This window comes from Conger conger, chromosome 11, assembly GCF_963514075.1.
Source record: "Conger conger chromosome 11, fConCon1.1, whole genome shotgun sequence".
NCBI lineage: Eukaryota > Metazoa > Chordata > Actinopteri > Anguilliformes > Congridae > Conger > Conger conger.
In genome coordinates, this window is record NC_083770.1 from 29,369,875 (window position 1) to 29,385,266 (window position 15,392).

Sequence of the window (15,392 nt, forward strand, 5' to 3'; positions counted from 1 at the left end):
CCTTATTGTAAAGTGCGACATTTAATGTTATCCAAAACATTATTGAAAAACAAAAAAAAAAAACAGAAGACTGTGTTGCATTCTAGTCTAAACCAGGCACCCACAAATAATGAAATATGACAAGCACCAGCCTTAGAAACATTTTAGTATTTCAGATCTAGAAGCATAGATGTTTAAAAGGTCATTGGTAGTCATTTAGACAAGGATTGGACAAGTAGAAGGAAGTAAAGGTTTTACTAGTGCAAAGTTCTTCTTCTAGGTTACTGCTGCGCGATGCATGTTAAAATGAGAAGACCCCATATTCTGTTTTCTCTGAAGTAATTCAATATAAAACAGCTAAGAATCTATACGGTGGATTAGACATAAAACAAATTAAAGTGCAAGGGTGGCACTGCCCTTTCAGTTAATCCAAACAAAGCGTCCATGATAGAGCATATAGCAAGGCTGCCTTTTCTATAAATACCAGGTGAAGGAGCTAAATTGCAGTAGGGATCATAGGAAAGAATTTCAAGTGCATTTTCATTTAAATGGTGTAATTATAACCTACATTTATTATAACTGGGTGTTCAATAAAATTACCCAGTTAAGGATTAAAATGGCAAAATCTCAGATACCAACCAAAGTATTTGTTATGTATTCAGCAACCTCAACGAAGGTCCATAAATGTTCTTAAATACTGCAATGAACAGCTGCTCATACAAGACAATGTACAGAACCGGATGGAATCAGCTTCATTCATATTATAATAACCATTGTGTTGCATACAATTTTCAACTGAAAAACAAATTGTTCCTGGCAATAATGTATAAATAGCATTAATATATAATTTGCATCTGAACAGAAAAGAATGAAATTCTAGTCTCGTTTCTAGAGTTCCAGTGCATGTATTTAAAATAAACATAGTAATTTCAACATTTCACTACTGAGAGAAATGTACTTTCATATGCAAAAACTCAACCATGCACAAACAGCCAACTTTTTCCCATTATCGACACCACAGGTATGAATCACAAGTTGCTTTGTCTTCTACATTCCAGAAGAACATATTTAGCAGTGTTTGTCTTTTTCTGTGTTGGCATAATCATGCTCCTTCAACACCTTTCCTTGTATTGAATTTCATAGAAAATCATTGATTATGTGCTTTTTTTGCAATCATTACAACTGACAGCTGCCATCCTGCTTGATGCATTTTCACAGAAATCTATAACGTATGATTGAACGAGGCTCCTTGTTATTTGAAGCCAGGATGGATTGTCAGCGGCTACAAAATGCGGACAAACTTTGAATACCAGTATTCTGCAATAATTCATAAAAGTTAGGATCAATTACAAAGGTCATATTGGCTGCTGTTTCACATGAGAAGTCTGATGGACGGAGGTGTTATTTGAATGTCACAACAGCAAGGTCTCATTATGATACTTCCACAAACACATCACAGCCATTGTAAAAACAGGTATAGACTAACATTCGCTAAATTATTACCGAAACTGTGCTGTTATAAAAGGAATGGTATGTCTTGAATTAAACATCATAATGGGTTTTCCTAGCCAAACAAGCACTGAAAGTTTTCTTATCTTGATTTTACAGCATAGCTCAATAGACTACCATTGTAGTACCATTGCTGTTGGGGAGGCTGGCGCATACCCCAGGATGCAGTGGGCCAGATACAGAAATACACATCCCATTCACTTACACACTCATACATATGGGCCATTTAGTATCCAATTATCCTACTGTATGTCTTTGGACTGTGGGAGGAAACTGGAGTACCCAGGAGAAACCCAAGCAGACCCCGGGAGAAGATGCATGCTCCATGCAGAAAGGCCCTTGGTCGGGATTCAATGCTATTCACTGCACCTGCACCACCTCGCATCGATACTTTATCCTTGCAATCACGATTTGTTCAATGGTGCCAGACTCCTTGATCATTTCAGTTAGAAAGAGGTATTGCTAAGGTTACGTTAAACACAGATTGTCATTATACGCTTAAATGTGTCGGCTGCAGAGTCTTACAGGGAATTGCATTTATCGGTCCAAGAGTTATTCAGCTGTGACCGAAGGTCATTGAAGTTACTGAATAATTCAAAATCAGATAAACTCCTGAATAAAACACCATGTTATACCACCCAAGGATAGGGGATAATAATTTAAGAAACAGCTTTAAAATAAGGGAGGATATATAAGCGGCCACTTGGCAGTGAATTACAGTCTTTGCCAAGACCGAGAATAATAATGCTGGGACCTGTCCATTTTTCACAGAGCTTGGCTGTCACCAATGACCATGGCCTCTTCTAAAACCCAATATGGAGGTTATAATGGATCCACATGTGGCTCAAATGATCACATCTAAGTACTCTTCTTGAGATCCACCCTTTGTCTGTTGCTTTAAATCCATATTTTCTTAATGTAACACATTTAGATTTAGAAAATTGCATGGGTATGTGTCAGTTACAAGTGTACTGTGAATATTGTGGACTACAGAAAGTATATGTTCTGTACAGAGCATGTACATAATGTTAGATAAATTAAATAATTACAATATTGATCTGACTAACCTATAACCAAAATCCTGTAAGTTGCAAGGTGGAGTGGCTGTGGATCAGAGCACACATCCCACAGATGCGTGACTGGATTGAGATCCAGGGGATTTCGAGGGCAGGGCAACACCTTGAACTCTTCTTCATGTTCCTCAAACCATTCCAGACAACGTGTACAGTTTGCATTATCCTGCTGAAAGAGGCCATTGCCATCTGAGAATACCTTTTGCTTAGGTGGGTGGCACGTGTCAAACTGACATCCACATAAATACCCAGACCAGGGTTTTCCAGCAGAGCATTGCCTAGAGCATCACACTCCCTCCACCAGCTTGTCGTCTTCTCACAGTACATCCTGGTGCCACATCAATTGAACAAAGGTCCAGCTTGACGCTCATCTGCCTATTGTAGGCAGTTTTGACGGTGTACAGGGGTTAGCATGGGCACTGTGGCTCCACAACACCATACACAGCAGGTTGCGATTCACTGTGCGTTGACACATTCCTCCCATAATTATCATTAAAATCTTCTGCAACTTTTGACACAGTAGCCCTTCTGACGGTTTGGACCAGGCAGGACATTCTTAGTTGCACTTGTGCATTGATGAGCCTGGGGCTCCCAACACTCTACGAGAACAAAATGTTCGCTTACCGTGTGATATATCCTTGACAAGTCCATGTGCCATTGTAACAAGATAATCAATGTTATTTGCTTCATCAGTGCGTGGTCATAATGTTCTGGCTCATGAGTGTATAATAGTGTGTCAGTAGTTATTAGCTATATTTGGTTTTATATGTAGTAGACCAATTCTGACTCAGTTATGAGGCTTACACAAAAACATATAAAGGATAGGTCTCATTGCCCAATAGTGTGAAAACAGGCTATTTCCTTCAGAAGTATTCAAACTGTGATTCTCTGCCCTTGCTGAGACAGTGCTGAAAGTAGCACACTGCATCACACAGGGAATCAAATTCTAAACCTGTCAGAAGCTCCTTGCGACAGAGGACACTAAGTATTATTGTGGAATGAGAAGCATTATGCTTGGCAGAGGCGTAAGGAATAACACAAACTATTTCACATCACTATTTTGAGCCAAGGGCAAGATGCTGTATGGGGCAATATGCACTCCAAAAGTACCTTTCTGATGGAAAGTTCTACATTTAGCACCAAATTTATCATACTGCATCACTTGAGGGTGGATTCTCTTCTAGAGAGAAACGTATCTATCTTGAGAGGGAGGCATGGTTTGAGTAGAAAATTATGGAACTGACCTATTATTTATTATGCAAATGTGCGCCAAAAGGCCTTCAAAGCGCCATTAGCCACTTTTTTCAGCCAATAATAGTGACTGGTAGACCGACATGATTTAATGAAACATGGATTTCAGAATTTGTGAGACAGCAGTCTCACAGTGTCAGGGCTTTCTCATGAATCAATTGTGTGTGATTATATAGAGTGAGGTTTAATAACCCCTGCACCCCCTTACTGACACCATGTTGTGAAGCTGAATAAACTAATAATTCATCTGAACTACTTAACACCAATCTATTGCAGCCCTAATGGTTAAATGATGCATTGTCAAGGGGGAAAAAAGGTTACTCAAACTACACTGTGATATGTATTCATAATGAATCACTATTTGAAACCGTAAACCTGGAACTCTCCCTGGCTGTGTAACCCATAAGGTAACTGCTATTTAACAGATATTGCTCTCATTAGCGGAGACACTCGACCATCGCCCCCCAAACTACTTCCACGGTTGCCCTGTTTGTAGAGCCTAATTGATTATCCATTTTACACAGAACTGTTTAGGTTATCTAATGTAAGGGCGTGAGCAATGGAGTAAACAAGCTTTTGTGTTTGGGGACAGGGAAGGAGGGTGATGTGGAAATAACTGTAACATATCTGCTCTTCTCCTCTCTCAGAGAAAGCAGTGAGTTTGCCTCTCTTCCGGAGGCGAAGCCGTGGCCAGAAGCATTAGCATAGGGGTCACGTAGGCCACCATGCATGTTCATTATACACCCATTACACATCTGCGTTGATGAATTGCATGGTACGGCCTTCCGACCTGGGTCACCAGCCTTGGTCTGTCTACAGCACACTTATTAGCTCCCTTGGAGAGCCGAGGAAACAAGAACACACAAGGACAAGCTGGGGCTATTACGTATTCATTACAGCAGACAGTTGAGAGCAATTTAGTGTGCAGCAACCAGTCTGTCACTCAGAGTGCGCAACGTCAAACAACTTGAGATTCTGTACCTAGCATCCTTGCCCATTTCAGTTTTTGCAACTTAAAACAAATTGTTGAAACGGATGAGTCTGCGTGAGACAAGCCCTGAAACGAGGCAATTTAGCATTTCATCACAGGTAGCCCTATACGCATTTGCCTGCTCACACACCGGCTTGAAACGCCAGTGTGAATCTGAAGCACCATAATGTAAGTGTTTCCACCCGATTATTATCAATGTACTGACAAGAAATGGTATTCATTTATGTCTTTCTTTTTATTTTCAAAGAATCGTCCCCAAAGTGGGAAAACTAAGGGCATAGATATGTTGAAAATGTAAGTAAATACACATTTAACAGAACATATTTTGGAAGCTCGATCTGAAGAAATGGTTGATTATTTTAAATACCTAAGATTAATTTAATCCAAAACAGATCTTTCCTATGTAGAAGTAAATCATACCTTCAATATTTTAAATATAAAATGGTTTACATCCTTTCAATGTCAATTTAAATATAATTGAATATATTAAATACTCTCAACCAAATAAATACATAGAGTTTGTAAAATCCGACGACCGATTTTCCTTGCCAAACATCTGCACTGCAATAGCATGTTTGTTTGGCATATTTGACGACTGCAGGGTTCCATGCATATGCAGCGGTGTGGCGGCTGTAGGGTGAACACTGAGAGACAAGCTCTGATCTGTACAGCCAGACGGCTGTGATCCTGGGTTATTATCTATGCAGCTGGCACCGCTGAGAGCGACTGTGTGCTTTACGGCTGCTCCCTCAGCCGTGCTTCATTCCGTCCCTCTCCTTCACCAAGTTGCCCGTTCTCATTAGTTGCTGGGAGATTTAAGCACCTGTTCGGCAGGATAACCTCCCCCCCATCCCCCACCGCTGCTGGCCTCGGCAGACCGTCCCCTGCCTGTAGCCTGCGCTGTGTGAACTATGGGGGTCATTATAAGAGTAATTAGCCCCGGCACCAAGGCTCCGGCTCATCACAGGCTTCACGGCCCGAGGAACAAATGCGCGGGAACCTGCTGACGTCCACAAGCCATTCATTACCAGCAGAAGAGCAGTGAGAGCAGGCTGATCTATGGGCCCGTCGCTGCTCACTCACTAAGGTGCCAGTTTGGTGCATCTTTTTTGGGGTGTTTTCAGAAAACCACAACAGTGCGAAGGGAACCACACCAAAAAAAGCTATAACAGTATTGTTGCGTAGTTTTAGCACTGTGATGGGACTTTTGGTCCCAGAAAGGAAGAGAAACACCGAGAACAGAGTTGGAGCAGTAAGGCACTTATTAATAAGGAGTAATTAAGTATTCATTAATGGATACCTAGAATACAAAATTGCATTCTGGTTTATCATGAAAAGATTGTATCTTACATTTTTTAAATGCTTAAATTTTGCATTCATTGCCTTCAGTAATTCTCACACAATGTATTCACCTTAAAATGTGAACAAAACATTTAATAAAAAATCTTGGGAAGTCCTAGGCCTCAAGATGATCTTAAATGCAGTAATGCTCTCTCATGAGATGAGTGGCCCTACATTTTTAGAAACCTCCATAGCCTTGCCCCACATTACCCAGGGTGTCTGGCAGATTTTTATATTAAAAACACAGTGGTTTTCATCACCAGTAAAGTATTCACCTGGGCTTGTGGCAAGGAAAGCTTGTGGAAGTAGCCTACATTATCACGTCACCCACAATGTCTGCCGAGTTCCCATAGGAACTGTGCAGGAGCCAGCCATTTTACACTGATGTACTCCTCCGTCAGGACCCACACCAATCACATTGAGCAGCTGGGCGTCTCTCCATTAAACTCTCCTGACAGCTATATGACAGCCATGTTCTTTAATATCACATGGAAATTTGTTCATCTGCATCCCACCCCCAATGCTCCTGGTAGCAAAGAAAGTAGCAAGAGACAGCTGATTTGTGATTAGATAGTCAGATAAGGCCTTCAACCGTGTACAATGTTGGCATAAGCATACAGAAAAACAAAACACAAGTTTTCTAATGATAAATCGACATTCATAATACAGACAGCCATGTTCTTTAATATAGGCTGCATGGGTTGCTTGTTGCGTGCTCTGACTTGTTCTAGACGATCCCAAATGACTGGAGGAGCACATCATCTACAGTTGTGCACGACTCAGCCATCTTCCACGACTGATAAAAGCTCTGTGTCATGGGGGAAAGCCCTGCCAAGTGCAGCATTGTAGATGAAAGACTTTTACCATTCCTTTTGCCTCTTTGCCATCTTGTCTTCCACATTCATTACAGTGAGGGGCAAGGAATAACACAGCCTTGACTCTGTCAGAATTGAATTCATCACCTGCCCTGGCTAAACTCTTGAACCTAATAGCCAAAACAGATTCAACTGAAACCTTGTATGTTCTGTCAAGCAAATTATGTTGTGTTATAGAGAGCATCAATGGTAATTCCTTGCTGAGGGCAAAAACTATGATGTAATAACTTTAGTGATCATGCAATAGCTAACCAGTAAAACAATTATTCAGATAATAAAATTATAAGAAATAAAATACTTACAGCAATAACATAACCCTCCTTCGTAAGTTTATTCAGAATCAACCAATTTGCAGCAGATCTGATGTCCTAGATTAGAACATTCATCTAAAATAATGAAGTCATAACATCTGATCATATGCATCAACAAGCTTGTTCAAATTTCCAGATTTTATTAAGCAAGATAGAAGTCAACAGAAGTCTACAAAAGATAATCCTTCAGAGCCGGATCAATTTGTAGTCCTTTCCAGCTGAATAGCTCTACACTTTTCTGGCTATTTTCCTGGTGAGTGCTCATTAAAGGAACAGCGATTCACAAAGGTAAAGTGGACGTTTAACATCACCGGGGATTGCTTCTTTCAAACGTTACAAGAGCAAACTGGGTGAAAACACATTAGCTACAAGCAGAGTAAATGTAGAGTATTTCAGGTTTCTGGTCATATTGGATTTTTGTTCATTTTACCATTGGTGCTGCAAATGGATATACCATGCAATGTAGAAAAACCTTTATGGAGGAGGAGGGAACAATTTAAATTACAGACTTCAAAAACAATGTAACTTTTTTTTCTTCACAAACAATTGCAACTTCCAAGATATGAAAGGACCAAGACAGCATACATTTTAAAATATGTCTTTGCTGGCAGATTCCAAACAGCAATTCCTGAGATAATGCATACAGAACTGGATGACAAGTGAAAAGAGACATACTCCAACACCACATTAAAAAAAGGCCATTATTTCTTCTGTAATATGACTGACATATAAAGAGACAGTAAATCAAAACAAAAGTAAAGTCATTCAAAAAAAAAAGTTAAGCTTTGTTAAACCTAAAATGGTCCATCATGAGTTTTCAATAACTCGCTGATTTGAACAAATCATAGCTATTTTGCTTTAGGATTAGGATTGTAGATGTTGTATAGCAGGATTGCGGTGGGGCAACAACAACAAAAAACTTTCCACTCAAAACTTTTTGCTTTCTCGTCACAGTAAACCTAATGATCCCCTCTCCAGTGGTTGCAGTTTGTGACATTTCTCATTTTCAGTTATCAGTGCAAACAAATGGAAACCAAGCTTGCGGACTCCCCAGCTCATGCTTGGGACTTGCTGTATCTGATGTGGAGCAGATGGCACCACATGGAAATGTGTTCATCTGCATCCCAGCCCCAATGCTCCGGGTAGCAATCAAAGTAGCAAGGAACAGACGATTTGTGATTAAACTAGGCAGGTTTTTACAATCAAAGGTCAGATAAGGGCTTCAACTGTATACAATGTTGGATCATAAGCATACAGAAAGACAAATGCAAGTACACTTCGTAAGGACACATCTAAATGGCTTAATAATACAGTGTGTACCAGATGACGGTTAATATGTTTCATTCAAGTGTTCTTAATTTTGAGCAGCATTAAGTGTTAAGCATTAAGCATTAAGTGTTTTTCACTGCATGCTCAGCATTACATGGCTGATGTTTACTTTTTCAGTGCTCAAAATAATAGGAAAATGGTAAAACAATAGTTAAGCACAATGGTCACACTAAACGGCTCAATGACCAGTCTCAATGACCACCAAAAAAATGTTCTTATTTTTCCATGGTGCTTATAAAACATGCTTAACAAATGTGACTAAAAAGTAATGGGGTGGTACTCTTACCATTTGAAGGCCACACTGAGCTGTAACATTAGTTAGTTAGTGAGCTGTTAGTATGTGCAGAGAAGTTTTTACATGATCTTTCTTCACTGCGATTAAAAAGGTCTTGCGATTTTGTACTCTGTTACTCGGTTACAAAGTCTCCAGATTTGCAGTCAACAAAGAGTCAGTGCTGACAAGTGAAAGACCTTTTAATCCTCATTCCAACAAGGGCAGTAGAGGGTACTTGTTTGCATGGTCGTGTCAAATGGCTTAGCTTAGCGGAAGTCACACTACATTATCACAACATCAAAGAGAAGTCTTTTCATCAAATACTCAAATGCCTATTCAGAATAAGATTTTTGTGATGTGACAGTGGGAGGGAAAGTGAAGTGGGAGGGGAAGAGAAAGAAAGTGAAAAGAAGATAGACAGAAATAATGGAACTGGGGAGAGCAGAGGGAAAAAAGTGGTGAGTGAGAAATGAAGGGGACAGAACATGTGTGTAGGAAACAGGGGAAATTAAGAGAGAGACAGAGTTCACAGGGATTGCAGGGGTTTGGAGACCCTTAAAGCAGCTTTTAAAAATCTCTTTTATCTCAATTTCTCTCTTTTTATGATCTTTTAATCCAGTCAGTGTGTTGTAAATCGGGGAGCCACATAGTCCGGGAATAGCAGCCTTACAGGCAGTTATAGGCTTTTCTATAATTTCCGTGAGACATTCACATTAAGGAAACAAAACTATGTCTGCTGTTTGCAACAAAACCTGGAAGAGTACATTGGGGATGGAAAGTCCCATGCCGCTCCAAAATTTTAGAGGACACATCCTGAAAGAAATTCAGCTGTGGAGGGGATTGTGTTGACTGTGTATAGCCTACAATTACTTGACCAGGTGACCTGGAACAGGAGAACCAGCTAAATTAGGTTTTGGCACAAATGACTGTGCATCACAAAACAGAGGAAAATGCTACTTAATACTAGTATCAGACCTTCATGGAGCATGAGCAGACACCATGTTCATACTGGACAAACAGGGGTCAGCTGCAGTACCACTGATCAGATGTGTCACCTTCAATTTCACCAAGCTCTGGCAAGACTTGTTTATTTGCTGTAATGGTTTGAGAAATTACAGACCATTTAGCTTGTTTCCCCACAGATGGCCAAATCCATATCTTAGGGCAAGATTCTGGTTGTTGTGTTGTTGTTGTTGTGTTACCTTGAGTACATTCAGTGTGAATCTTTGAAATAAGTGCATTACAAGACACTGAAATAAATGTGTGTGATGTACAGCTCACATGCAAACTAGTTAATTGCGACAAGAAGTTAATATAAATCTGCTTTCATAGGAACATCTTGTTTTAACTGCAGAAAATGGAACAAAAGCCAGCCAGGAGAAAGAAAGTTGTGTAAAGGGCTAACTGTGACGCATTTCCTTTTGACTGACTCATAAAAGCAACTATTAATTTGTACAACAGCCTTTACAGTAAAATGTCACTTAAAATTGATTTGCACTTTGTTTGAAATTAGCAGCAAGGTATTTGAGACATTGGATTAAAGTAAATGACCTGTTTTAATTCAGTGAACTTTCATTGCTTAATTCGTTTTTCAAGGCAAAAATATTTCCATGAAAGTGACCATTAAATAGGCATAAAGTAAAGAAAAGCAAAGCCACAAACGTATCATCTTCTTTGCCCTCGAGTTGTTTTTTGTCATGTTTCTAATATTTGCACTCCCGTCCTAAATCGGGGGCTCCGTTTCACAGTTCATAAAGCAATCGTAAAACATACATTATCACCTAATATTGCATTACACCTTTTTTGTCTATAGACCCCATTTACCAAAAATTACCACAATAATCACAATTTATGTATTATTTTGACTCCAGCAGAGATCAGTGATTATCACAGACTGGTATGTGTCAATGTTTACTCAGGATACTTGTTTTGAAACCATTTTACATTTTGTGATGTTGCCACACAATGCCAGCTTTTGCTTTTCTGGTAAAGTTTGTGACCCTCTGGGCTTTAAATACTGAATTTGACCATTTCACAGAAGAGACAAGAAACATTGCAGAATCAGGTCAAAAAGGAGTAAATACCAGAATCACATTCTTGAAACAACTACCATTCACCTAAATTTCTAAATTCAAAGCCTTGCATAAATATGCAACATTTTGTTAAATATTGTATCTACTTGATCCTCCAGTGTCTGACTGATGTAAACATATCTTATGAGCACACTACAGGTCTTTTCAAATCTTATCTGATATTGAACATGTGGGAGACAATGTCTTTCAGTCATCAGAACACACACACCAGACAATTTTGCCAAGAAGGAGTCTCACACAATTACAATTCATACTCATGATCAAACAAAGTCCAAAATCTCAGAACCTGGGATCTCTCTCTGGGAAACTTGCATGATCCAATGTGACTTTAGAGCAAAACAAACATTCCACTTACTAGCCGGCTTGGGTCTCATTGGCTATTACAGGTTTCTGTTTGAGATTCCATTGCTGTTCTCCTCACACTACAGGATTTTGAGTCATAAATATCAAGCATGTTTGAGGTTTCAAAGCAGAAACATGCCAGGGGGCAAATTGGGCCCAAAATCGACCCAATTATTCTGCTGTGTGCACCAGGCATTAGACTCACCATAACAGTAGAGTCCTAAACAAGTCTTTCACACATTCTATCCTGTTTGTCATTGGTATGGTTTCACAGATTGGATACTTTATTGGTCTCTGATTTTGTGTCTTGCCTCACCTGTGAAATGGTTGAGGGTGAGACATGCATCGCATGCACACATTGGGCCACACTTATTGGGGTCATAAATGTAACCTCAAAGCAGATTGTAGGGTTACATGAACAGTTCCATTGTGCGTGCGTGCGTGCGTGCGTGTGTGTGTGTCTTTTCATAATTTCCAATGGCTGCCCATATTTGATCAGAAACACCACAGTTGCATAAAATTCGAATAAAACACCTAGAATTGAAGTGGTGGTGATCATTGCTTCCATATGTTCAGATACCTAGCATGGTAAAATCACTGAAGCCCAGTCGCAATTAGATTAAATAAACTACAATTATGATACATAAAGTGGTAAATCTGTCAAATTTGACCGGAACACAACAGGATGGCTAATTATGTGAGCATGCAACATTCATTGCATTAGATGTGATTGGTAGCCTATTACACAGGAACATAAGACAGAAAAAAATACTTTGCTTTGTGGAATTATGAGATAGCTAATAATGTTCCGAATGTGCGAATTAAAATGCTGTGTCATTTATAATTAATTAATTATCAATCACAAACCACGGTTGCCTAAAACACTCGCGGGTATTGTTGAAGGGAATAGTTGTACAAATTGTTTTAAACTCACGTGTCTACTCTAGAAACAGCAGGAAAATCCCTTTGGAATACTTCTAGAACAGGAGTTACAACTTCTGCAACTCTGAATCTAGTCATCATCTAATATAACATTGGATTCTACATATTCCGTGAAATCTAAACTGGGATAAAGTATAAAGATATGAACTCAACATTGACTCAACTCAACATACAGTTTAGTAGAATTATCCCAAATTCGCTTCGCGATTCCCAAAACAATTATGCTTTCCTAATCTCGCGTGTTTCACATCTCGTTTGGCAAAACTGGCAAGTAAATGGCAGAACTTACCTTGTGTAACTATTGTTGAAACCATCGCTAGGATAATTTGCGAAATCCTCAAAAAGTGAAAATAAGGGCTCATTTTGACAGCCGGAATGGCTTTCAATTTATTCCATGGAAGTTCCTGGTTGGTCGGAGTTTTAAATAAGTAGGGCTGAAAATCCTTTTTTGCACATTTCACTCATCGTAGCATATGGGACACCGCAGCACTCTTGAAGAACCAAACAACAAGGGCTCACTTCACTTTAGCACTTTCTTTGTGTGAAGTAACACCTTCACCACGATTTAGAAGCGTCCCATTCGCAGAACCTTTGTTTGTATCGCTGACTGAAACTGTTTGGCAGTGCTGTGCAAGTTTTTAATAAATGATTTGTCCTGGATCAAATAGCAGTCCGAACGATGCGTCTCAGTGGTTCAACCTTTATTCCTCATAGTACAAATCGTATAAACCAGTTCGAGATACAAACAATCATATCGACATTCTCCGCAATGTGTAGGCTAGGCTAACTCACATGCGCAACAAAGAGATTCGTCCACTTGAATAGCCTACCGGTCAACTTTTTCAACTTTGTCTATTCCAGTTGTGAGCTCCCTGTGATGTTTGTCGAGATCGCTACGAGGAGCAGCTCACTAAGCTCAAAGCACTGAAGTCAGTCTACAATCTGATCTGGAAGGTGTCCAGTGTGCGAGCTCGGGGATTTAGGGCTGTCATCAAATTATTAAACACAGGAGAGGCTGGTGATGGAACGTCGTGAGATTGAGTGATTCCCGCATGCCATCTCTGGAGAAGAAAGGGGGGTAATACCATAGCTAGCCGTTTCAAACAAAATAGGTTATCGCACTTGCATCCTACGAAAATTTAAACGTTTTTCTGTTATTCACTATATTAAATTAGATATAGCCTACTTGAATTTGTTTCCTTACATTGACTCTTTAATATTTTTGCGATGTTCTAAGCAGTTTACCTAGACTTTCGTTCGAAGTAAACTAGTAAATTCCTCAGACTAACTCCTGTTTCCTTACAGGGCTACACAGCTATGAAAGATTAGGAACAGTTAGTAGTGTCCAGTAACCTAGCTAGTCATCACGTCATATGGCAATAGCTACCATTGACATTACGTGTTACATTTTGTCATATAAAACATAGGTTAACATGTTACAATTCCTAGTTTAAAACAGTTCGTGGAAGTAAATATTATATGGGGAAAATAACATGTGGCGGGCTACTTATATTTGTGTGAGACAGTTTGACGACGTGGAGTAGCCATTACAGTTCAATGGTAGTAGCCTAACAGTCAGACGTTTGGTACGATCGGGAATGGAGTGTCAGTGCCCCCTAGTGGTCATCTACTTGTCCGAATACAGCCTTTCTTTTCATGGGTTTCTACAGGAAACTTCCGACTTTTCCCTTGCACATAGTTTTATCAGAAAAATGGAATGAACACTAGCGTTAATTGAAATTTGTTGTTGATTTAGAGGGTGCGGTACTTTGACATACGTCAATTTAATAAGTGCCATAACATTTATTTCAGATGGATTGGTAGAGTTTGACACAGGGCGGAAATGTGCGCAACTAAATAATCCCGTCTTGACGTTTCCCATCCGCCCATGGTAGGCTACTTTCCTTCCCTCAGTGCCGCTTGGAAGGTTCAGCTCAGCCAACCAAAGACTATGTGTACATACTACTTTGCAGGAAGCTTTTCTTAAATGTCTTTTTTTTTCTTTTCTTCAATCTATCTGTATCTATGTTACTGAGCTAGCTAGTTCGCTAAACCGGTGGCAATTTCTGTTCTAGTTCTACAAGCTGCTGCCTTCCAGGCTTCACTGAGGGAAGGAAAGTAGCCTACCTTGGGCGTCCCATCCCAGTGACCATTCACCGTGATCGTGATTCTTAAAGGCCTATGAAAAACCGATGTGTCCTCTAGCTAGCCTCTGAAAATGCCGGTGGCGGCATTGAACAAATGAACGCCCATTTTGTTTAGAGTAGGCTATCTAATTGAAGTTGCCAAGCTGAACACAACCGAGAGACCATCCTAGTATTAGATCCTCTCACTGAGAGTTTTCTCTGCAATAACCATATAGCTAATATAGTCTAGTAAGTAGGCCTAGGCTATAGACCTGCCACGTTTACATGTAGGCTAACTTAAACGGAGAATAAAATGTTATTTTATTTTATTATTTTATTATATTAATTTTATATATTTTACTATTAAATAGTTCTGAATAGGAGAGCTGGATAACTGAAAGGATGTGTTCCCTCTGTAATTATTAATATTCACAACTTTTTATGGACAACTAGCTACTGCCTCATAGTAGCATTTTGTTAGCTGGTTAGCAAATAATATGATAATAGACATAGCATGGAAATATGACTGCTGGCAAAACTTGGACTTGACTTATTAATGACAACTAAACCAGTAGAATCAGCGGTACGATCAGAATGATACGCGAATCAAAGTCCTATGAAAATCCGCCAGCAGTCAGGTCATTAATTGCTCATTGCTAAGTTCATTGCTAAACCTGTCAAGCTTTCGCATTCGGGACCAACCCCTGAATTGCGAGATTTGTGCTAAAGTTGGCCGTGAGAAACACTAAAGATGCTTACTGAAAAATACCCCGGAATACGGTGTACAGAAAGACGTAGCGGGAGACTGCCAAGCCCTAGAATAAACTACCTCTTTGTTCTCATCCAACACAATAGTGAAGGATTGCGGTGGGAGGAGAGCAGTCTACAGCTATGTTAATGGCTGGCGTACCAGACTTCAGAGTCACAGGGAAGTTGCCACAAGCAACACCTCAACG

The 15,392-nt window shown here is 39.7% G+C and overlaps 1 protein-coding gene across 4 annotated transcripts in view; it reads right to left on the reverse strand.

Annotated features, from left to right (window-relative positions):
* The window catches only part of LOC133140454 (transmembrane protein 132D), a 52,326-nt gene extending 39,048 nt beyond the window's left edge, over nt 1–13,278 (reverse strand). The window contains exon 1 of one of the 4 annotated variants that reach the window (XM_061260438.1): nt 13,141–13,278. Coding sequence is in view for 2 of the 4 variants with exons in the window: in XM_061260434.1 (XP_061116418.1) it covers nt 12,600–12,672 (73 nt within the window). In the remaining 2 variants the exon portion in view is untranslated. Of the gene's footprint in view, nt 1–11,381; nt 11,520–12,302; nt 12,388–12,599; nt 13,112–13,140 lie in introns of those variants that run through there. The other 3 variants (XM_061260434.1, XM_061260437.1, XM_061260436.1) reach the window with 3 other exon arrangements.
* Between the last annotated feature and the right edge of the window lie 2,114 nt (nt 13,279–15,392).